Raw genomic sequence first — 9,959 nt, forward strand, 5'->3', positions numbered from 1 at the left:
CAAAAAAAGGCCCTACCTATTTAGAGATTTAATCACAATGAGTAACCAACTTATATACATCCAGCCGTAATAAACAAACTTATTTGTTTTCTTAATTTATGTAAAAGAAAATTACCGTTATGTTAAAATTTTCTAAATTTGTTTTCAAGCTTAGCGTGAGAAAAAAAAACAATCTTTTGAGAACACTTACTTGACTTCCTCTCCCTGCATTTTTAAATGTTCTGATTCTGAGAGTATCAATTAGTGAGCAAAAACTAACAGAATTGTAAATCTAGATTTTAACTGACTCTGAATGAACAAACGCCACTGATCAAGTAATTATACTCATCTTTTTCGTGTACTCGGAGTTGATGGCCAGCCATAAGGTATAGAATCGTTCTGCCAAAATGCCTTTTTAGACATTATCCAAATAATATGCTTTTGACGCGTCGCCATCACCGAGTTAAACATACATTTACCAAAAAGAAAGGTTTTACTAGCCATAAGGAAGGAATGCCCGTACAGAGTTAAAAACCGATAGACGTTAAATTTTAATTTTTACATTCTAGCAGAGTTTACTACAATACTATAAACTATTAGTTGCTAAAAAATAAATTATCATGTCGAATAAGTACAAACTATATTTAATAATGGAAATGGATTCATAGTATTGCTTTGGTGTTTTAACTGATAGATATTTTGGAAATATTGGTGGAGTGGCAAGTAAAAATTCATTCATCCAAAGATATCAATTGTGGCATCTAGGATCAAATGTTTGATGGTAAAGTGTAGCAGACTGCAGAATACATAGCCTTTGTTCACCAGGAGTCAGTCGAGTGAGTTGTGTCAGTTATCAAGGCCAGAAGCCACCTGGTATAGCGTCAAATAGCCGGGATCCTCTAGAAATAAGTCCATTTTCTCCTACTATTTTAACTGATATCAGAAAAAACTAAAGAAATTCCATTCAGAAAAAAAAAAATCTTATGAAGTTATGATTAATAATCAATTACAATTTGATTAGCAATATTACATTGTGATCGATGAAAGAATATATCATGTATTTTAAATATAAAAGAATATAAGCATAAAGGTACCGGCGGTTTCACTTCCAGTCATGCAATTCTTAAATCTTCCTAGTAGCATCTTCTAACGTGTCACTTCCCGGTGGATGGACGCAGTTTTCCGGGCCTCGTGTGGATGACTTCAAATGTTGACACACCTAAATGTATAAAAGAAATAATTATTAAAACAGTTAGGTAGGAATTAAAACTGCCCGGTAGGACAGTTGCCGAAGGGTTGATTGCAACGTACGTTTTTTTTTTTTTTTTTTTTTTTTTTTATGATTTAATGCGCGTCAACATCTAAGGTTATTGTGGCGCCCGGAGCTTTTTTCAGTGCACTGCCGGCCTCCGGACAATGTTCTCTCGTTACAGACAACACTGACCATCACCGGACAGTAAGCCGTAAGAAGCTCCTGGGAAGAGAAAATCTAAGGGTCAGCAGCTGGATTCGAACCCGGGACCTCCGCGTGGGAGTCCAATATGCTATCCGCATAGCTAATCCCTTCCGTTATACAATGGCTACAATGATCATAGGTAAAAAGTGATAATAAGTAATAACTGAATGTTCTAGAAATTTCAAAGTTATATGAAAAAAAAAAAAATCTTTTACTTTAATTATCAAGTCGTAAGAGGTAGGGGGTCGCGTTCTTCTTTTGATTTGTGTGACTTCCTGCAATAATAACTGACTTAATATTAGTGAAAGCTATAGTATTACACATAACTGCTACTCTTATTTACTCAACTCGTCTTTTTTGTAACTTTTATATTTTTTGTAAAAAAAAAAAATTAATTTATTTAAAAAGTTGAACTAATATCAAAAAGCTTCTGCTCTCGTATATCATTTAAATTTTGGAGATTAAACTAAGTGCTAGTTGTGATAACTATGAACTGTAACTCACATCACAAATTCTTACATTCTTACTTTTAGTTTTCTTTATTTTGATGAAATCTACCGAGGAAATGCCCTCTGAATTTTTTCCCACCTCAAAAATCAAATAGAAAAAAACATATGTATCTTTATATATCTTCAAGTTCTATGCCTTTGATATTTATAGCTCTTGATGCCACTAGTTCAGTGTTCTTCTGAAGAATCACTTTCAAAGGTTTTTGTTCTAATCAAGGGAGCAACAACAAGCTAACTTAAACTGATTTTAAAAAAATATATGAGTGTTTTTTTTTAAAAAAGCAATATTTATATCTCCCGTATTCCCTCATAGCTCTCATGAATCGAGGGAGCAAAGTGCTGTTATAGCAGAAATAAGTAGAGCTAGAGTCCACAGAAGATAGTTCATTATTAATCTTTTATCATACCTGAAACTTAAATTTATTTACTGAGAGTAACAAACGGCTCCACAGACTCTTCAGTAGAGCTAATGGAAACGCCATTAAAAATTGAAAGTAATGTGAAGTTCTAACTTCGGTATCTATACCAAACAACTACATAACCGCGATACAATAATGGCTTAGGGTTCACCATTAGGCAAAGCTTTTCTCTTCACTTTTTGCGACAAAGATTTTTAAAAATAATTTATGCAATTTAATGATGACTTAGAGGATATCATAGCAATTCATGTTTACCAACATCTTAACTAACTAAACTACAATTTTGTAGTTACCTACGGGCTAGTTTTTGTGAAGTTGGTGCGCTGGTAAGATTTTGTTTAACAATCATCCAAATTTTCACTATGATGGGTTTACCTACAAACAGGCTAACCCATATCACATCACAATTACAATCCTAGACTCTGTGAACTAAGTGACACTTAAGAGAGCCCCAATAGCTAGAGCTAGATCGCGTGGTTATTACTTTTGGGGCGATCCAAAAATTAATCTAATTCGAATTTAAAATTTGGAGCAAGGTTTGTTTGTTTTTAATTTTTCCTTTCAAATGAAGATAACTTCAATTTATTAACAGACATACATAATAAGATAGATTTGGGTCAAGTTATTTAAGGTAAGTTGCTGGAACTAATTGAATAAAAGTCCTGCATATATTGTAAATTGGTTGTTCAATAAGTAAAGTCCAATTTCAGTTCTACTAATATAGAGATCAATTTAACTTTAACTTTCAAAAACAATTGTTTGGAATAAATGTTGGAAACGAATAGAGTGAGTACATCAACTGTTAGTTTCAAACGCTTGAAATGGAACTTTGTTAAATAAAATGGTAAGATTATTTTGTCTACGTTTAAAATTCAACTTGGATTAGTTCTACGACAGTTTTTTTTTTTTTTTATCCTACGCCTTCACGGTCAATGGCTACTACGGCCATGCGACGTCTGGCAGCCCAATATAAAATACTATTTTTTTTTTGTGTGGGTCCGTGGGCATATTGTCCCGGACATCCTGCAGTTGGGAGCATGCTAGCAGGTGCGGACCGTTCATAACATCTCCACCACAAAGCACACAGATACTGTTGTCCTTAATGCCAATTCGGTGGAGATGCTTCTGAAGGTAATCATGCCCCGTCAATAATCTAAAGCATGCCACAGCTGTTGATCTAGGCAGATCGGTGGGGAGTCTTCCTTTGATATTTTCAAGCACCTCCCACTGCTTCCCTTGTGCTTTTCCCCTTTGTTCTTCGGCCATCATCGTTCGAAATCGGAGCCGGATCTCTCTCTTAGCAGTTCTAAGCGTCAGCGGGGCCTCGAACTGAACTTGATTCGCCCCCTCTTTTGCCAATCTGTCAGCTTCTTCATTGCCCTGGAGTCCAACATGACTCGGGATCCACTGCAGTACAACTTGCTTCCCTTGCGAAAGTAACCTATCTATGAGAGCCCTGCATTTCTTTATAATGATGTCGTCTTTATCATCATAGCCGGTTACTGCTGAAATAGCTGCTTGGGAATCCTCAAGTAAAGCAGTCTTGCAAAAGTCCCTTTTAGCCACCTCTTCCAACGCTATGGCGATGGCGTGCAGTTCTGCATCAAAATTTGATGCTAACTTTCCAACAGGAACACTCAATTGGAACTGCACTGCGTAGACTCCTGCGCCAGCATTACGGTTTGCACCTTCGGCAGAACCATCGGTGTAAACATGCACCCAAGGCGGAGAAGGGAAAACATTATTTATTGTTTCCAGGGCAAACAGTTTTAATTCATGCGGGGGACTGCTTTGCTTTCTTACATCTTCTATTAAATTCAGTCTACCCGGCGCCAACTGTGGCTCTTCCCAGGAATCGGAGTCAGAAAAGGGTTTCCGATCTTGTAAATCCTCAAGCCCTATTTGCTCACGTAAATCTCGAACTTTACCCGCAAAGCATTTTTGAGTTTTCAACCTCAATGTGGGCACACTTTCGGTTTGCCAGTACTTAATGGGTAATTGCTTTAATTTTTCATCGAGGGTAATCGCAGCAATCTCTCGTCGGACGGCAAGTGGCTCGATATCTGCTTGCATCTCCATTGAAGTAATAGGGGTCGAACGAGGGGCACCTAGTATAACTCTTAGGGCCGCGTTTTGAACTTTGTCTAGTTTACCACATATTGTTTCAGGGGCAGTAATCAGAGCTTCCGTGCCATACTCTAACGAGGGTCTTATATACGTTTTATAGGCGAGGGTAAGCACTTCCTGTGTCTACGACAGTTGGAATACCGGACATCCTTAGATGTAGGTATAAAAAAAGGAAATATGATTAGAGTACAAAAGGAATATCATTTCCGGTAGTAAGTTAGTGCAGGAAAGGAAAGTTTAAAAAGTTGAATGCAGCCTAATGGTTCAGTTAATTTAGTACTAATGCATAGATATTATTAAACAGGAAATTGAATTAAAAAGAAATGTTTGTTTTTTGAATGATGGATTGAAGTGCTATCAATACCTGAGCTGACTAAATCAGACATCTACTGCTGTAGAGTAATTTATTTTGATAACATTTAAATTTAATTTAAAACAAAATGAATGCCTTCACGTTTCTAAATTTGGAAAAAATATGTTTAATTAACAAAGATAGTTATCAATTTACCTCTATTAATTTACGAGTATTAATAATGTCAAATCTATACGGATAGAGAATATGTTTTTGAATTGCATAACATCAATTAAATTTGTATTTTAAAGCGAACCAACTGCTAAAATCATTTCTAATATATTCATTTTGGTTTAATTAAGGCGTATTTACTATATGAGGTCACTAGTGAACGAAGCCATTTTCAAAGCTCTGCCAACCTACGAACAGTGTGACCTTATTTGGGAGCTGTAATTGCCTCCTAGGAAGTTTTTATAAATATTCCAGGTGTTAATAATTTTTAGATACTTTTCATAATTAAGTACATGTTATTGCAAAATGAATTTTACTCACGGAAAAAGGATGTTTTAAAATTATGCGAACTCAACTGCGAGCAGTTTGCACTAATATTTTGTAAGCCATTGGTGTAATAGAATGATTAATGTAAAGTTATGTCTGACACGTGTATTAGAATGATTTGCAAAGAGATCAAGCTTCAATATGAACATAAGTAGCTTAAGAGTATATAGAAACAGGTTGAAACTTCTACTCATGTTATTTCAATTAAATTGGCTGATTGGTGAAAAATCCGAAAACGACACCATCAAGGGTAGAGAAGTAATGTTATTGACTTGTAGGAATATATTGTTAGTTGTAAGGAAGAATTTTTACAATGATTTTTTTTAAACAAACAAAATTAAATATGATAGCCGTAAATAACTTTGATAAAATTATTTCCGTTTCATTATTACGATATCAAATGAAATATCTGTATTCAGAAGGCTTCGATGAAAATAAATTACGATTGCTTCTCGTTGGCCATTAAATTTGATATGACAACACACGTGATATGAAGTCTGATTAAAGATACAACAAAGTAGAAGTGCAAGAAAAAAGACTTAATTAAAAGTATAAAAGTTTTTTATTTTTATTTAAATTTAACAAAAAATACTATACACACATTTCAATATATATAAAACACACAAATATCACACATTGATGAGGTGATGAGGGCGATGAGGCGAGAAAATGAAGTTTGATGACTAATGATAGATGGATGAAGGGGTGAAGACGATCCTGCAAAAATATGGCTGTTAACATTGTTTCATCAATGATTGGATCTTTGATGTTTATTGTAAATTTTACCTCATAGTGAACTCCTAGGCTTAATGGCCTTTCCAGCCAGAGGAATATCCACCACCGTAGGAGCTGAGTCCATGAGATCCAAGAGATGAACCAAGACTGACACCGTGCGACAAACTGCTGGAGGCAAGGCTTACTCCATGGCCGCCTCCATATCCATAACCACTTCCGTATCCACTTCCATATCCACCTCCGTATCCACCTCCGTAACCACCTCCGTATCCACCTCCGTATCCACCTCCGAATCCACCTCCAAATCCACCTCCAAGACCACCTCCAAGACCACCTCCGAGACCGCCTCCAAGACCACCTCCGAAACCACCTCCAAGGCCACCGGCACCACCTCCAACAACTACAGGAACTGCTTGTGGAACAACCACAGGTTGTGGTACAGAGACTGGAACTGGCCTAGTGACGGTTACTGGGTAGGGTTGTGGCACTGGTACGGCGTAGGGTTGTGGTACAGATACTGGCTGTGGTACTGGTACTGGTACTGGCTGTGCACGAGGTACGGCCACTGGGTATGGTCTGGGTACGGGTACCGGTACAGGATGTGGTACTGGGACAGATACCGGCCTTGGCACTGATACAGGCACAGGCTGTGGTACAGGTACAGGGACTGTTCTGGTTACGGTAACTGGTACAGGTTGAGGTACTGGGACAGCCACTGCGGTGTTCACGGTATTCACTGTGACTGGGGTGGCAGACACTGAGACTCCCCCCAGACCACCACCGCCGCCAAGGCCGACTCCACCCAGGCCGACTCCTCCAAGTCCGACTCCGCCAAGCCCGACTCCGCCAAGCCCGACTCCGCCAACTCCAAAACCGGATCCTAGGCCAACACCGGATCCAAGTCCAAGACCATATCCAGAAGCGTATCCACCAGAGAGTCCATGACCTCCGGAGTACAATCCACCTCCATAGCTGCCGCCGTATCCATGTAAACTACCACCACTTAGTCCACCACCGTATCCATAGCCACCAGAAACAACACCCCTTTTATCTGTCTTTCTGTCTTCGGCCAAGGCTAAGACAGCCAAGCCTAGTACGAAGGTTACCTAAACATCACAATTATAATTAAAATATTTAAAAAATGGCAAAACTTTTTTTAAGGTTTCAAGTAAATAACTGAGCACTGAAACCAGGACCAAAAACTCAGATGTAAGATTACCTTGAACACGTTCATGGAGAGAAGAGATGATTGTGTGTTTGTGATGCCAATGTAAGGTGGTAGTTGAGTATATATACTCATCTGGGCCACCCCTCTATTACTTTCACTGTAAGTTCTCCTGGACTTACCTCGCCCCTCCAATTCATACAACAAACACAAGGACTCTTATTACCGAATACATTTTAATATCCTCCAGTATCACAACCCCTTTAAAAAAAAAAAAAATTATAAAACAAAATTGAAGATGTTTTATTAATTTAATTACGTTTGTTTGATGTAACATATTCCTGTAGGTCTGGTCTAAATATACAAGATATGTACACAAACTTAAATGAACTTATAAATTAAGTCCAGAATAATGTCGTTATTGAAGAAAGAATCTTTAAGTTCAGAGTCATAATGTCAGGGGTAAACTATTTCAGTTCTTATATTAATTGAATAAAATCGAACAATATGAATAACTAGATGGAATCCAAAACTAAAGAGAACTATGATAGGAAAAAATAAAAACGATCAAGATTTGCGCGAAAATGCGAGATTGCAGCTTTATTTCTCTATCAGCGCGCCTCTTCGTATTCTCAAATTTAGGCTTATTAAATCTTATCATGTGCAATGAGAACAAACATAAATTACACATCTTTTTTAAGTACATTATGAGGCCAAATAGGTCCTATTGGGTCCAAACTGTTTGTAAGCTCTTAATGTGAAGTTCAAACAAGCAAAAAATATAGAACTGTTGTGTATTTATCCAGTTCTATTATTGTTCTATTGGTAATTTATAAAGCAGCCTAATAATTAGTGATACTAAAGGTTTGGTGAATTTTAGCTTGATAATCCAACTAATTGTAGTCTCTTGTTAACAACGTTAAAATGGACATTCATTAATTCAAACTATACAAATGTGTTTTTTATTTTTTCCCTCATTAAGGTGCATCAATATCTGTGGCAATTTGCGTCTAGAGCTTTTTTTTTTAGTACACTGCCAGCCTCCGGACAGTTTTCTATCGCTACAGACAAATCTGTCCATCACTGGTCAGTGAACTGTAAGAAGCTCCTATAATGAGAAAATGTAGGGGCCAGGAACTGGATACGATCCCGAGATTTTCACTTCGGAATCCAGTAAACGATAACCACTGAGCTAATCCCTTTCCTAATGTGTTTTATAAAACTATTTTCTTTTAATTATTAATTTCACATGCTTAATCCTGATGAGTCTTTCTTAATGCAATATAACAACTCTGTTGGAAACAATTGTTTTGTCATGGGTTTAATTCTGTATCTAGGTTAGTCTTAGCACTAGGTTGGAAATTATTGTCACTAGTTTTCACGAAAGTGTTAATCTGAATTGATGGTTAAGCCGTAAGTTACAAAAATTTAAATAAAACCTTAATTGGTACCTTGAAGTACCAAGTCGACGTTTTTTGGGGGGAAGGTGGTTCCCAGCCTGTAATTCATCCGTTCACTAACTTACGAAGTGCCACTTTTTCTCACGATACTGAATGACCTCCCCGCCTGGGAATCTAACCCAATGCTAACATCAAAGAAATACACCGTACGTGTGTCTGTCTTCTGGTTTGTGCCACATTTGTGCATTGATTCAGTATTCAGAAAATCGTTAGGAGCGTTTTCTAGTAACTTCCTAAAAATCGCAGATACCAATGTCTTTCATCTATAGTCATTTGCACTTTCCAAAATTAGATTTACTAATTTTTTTTTCAAATCATTGTAGGCCAAAAAACCTCTTAGTATTCATTAAACAAGATGGGCTCCAAACTGTGTCGCAGATGACACTGCCCATTCCAAAGAGAAGAAAGAGAAGACCTAAAGACATCTATCTAGCTTAACTCTAACGCAGGACCTAGGCAAGTGAAAGAGGCAGTAATTTAATTTTGAGAGTGTTTAATTTTATTTTATTTCAAAATGTGTAAGTTTTTCTTGTTAATTCAGAAATGGAAATTCAGAATAGATGAAAAAGAAGCCTGTCTCAACATCTTATTTAAAAAAGGAATCTTTTGTACATTAAACCTTATAACAAACGAAACCAATAGAATCAAATCAATTAACTAAGTCCTAAGGTTCTTTTTTAGTTCAGCGTTTCCTAAAGAACTCTTTTGCTTGCCTTAGACCAGTAGTTCTCACCTTGCCGAGATGAAGAATTAGAGAAGCCTAATGTTCAGCATCCTGATCCCTTAATAAATAATTTATACATGTAAATAATGGTTCAATAGTTCTGTTTAGATATATTGTCTTTTTACTGTAATTTGCAGCATAACAGGACTTAAAATGCATTTAAACAAAATATAAATTAATCATTAAAAATAATTTGCGATTTTAAATTAATGGTGTGATTCCGACATTTTTCTTTTTCTTTTTTAATTATTATTTTATTAATATATTTATGCAATAACTTTTGCTCAATTTTAAATTACCGTATTATAGTTTTATGACCCTTGCAATAATGTTTAAAAGAAAAAAAGAACTGAATCATAACTTGATGGTTTATTTCTCCATAGCTTTTCTATAAAATTCAATTTAATTGAGACCTACATCTTCAAACCTCAGTTTTGAAGAAGTACTTTGTCTTAAGATGGATTTATGATAAAGGAGGAAAGGAGTTAGCTAAATAGTACCAAGTTTGACTTTAGCTAGATGCCGTTATAATTTC

At 36.4% G+C, this 9,959-nt stretch overlaps 1 protein-coding gene across 1 annotated transcript; it reads right to left on the bottom strand.

Annotated features, from left to right (window-relative positions):
- Nucleotides 1–5,897: 5,897 nt before the first annotated feature.
- Nucleotides 5,898–7,778, bottom strand: LOC141451388 (uncharacterized). The gene is made up of 3 exons (XM_074122717.1): nt 7,295–7,778; nt 6,127–7,181; nt 5,898–6,057 (listed from the first exon to the last, which is right to left on the bottom strand). Exons 1-2 carry the CDS (start codon nt 7,373–7,375, stop codon nt 6,147–6,149), a joined length of 1,116 nt encoding a protein of 371 aa, XP_073978818.1. The 5' UTR covers nt 7,376–7,778; the 3' UTR covers nt 5,898–6,057; nt 6,127–6,146.
- Between the last annotated feature and the right edge of the window lie 2,181 nt (nt 7,779–9,959).

This window comes from Rhodnius prolixus, unplaced genomic scaffold (genome assembly GCF_049639745.1).
Source record: "Rhodnius prolixus isolate KJV_2025 unplaced genomic scaffold, Rpr scaffold_1, whole genome shotgun sequence".
Classification (NCBI taxonomy): Eukaryota; Metazoa; Arthropoda; class Insecta; order Hemiptera; family Reduviidae; genus Rhodnius; species Rhodnius prolixus.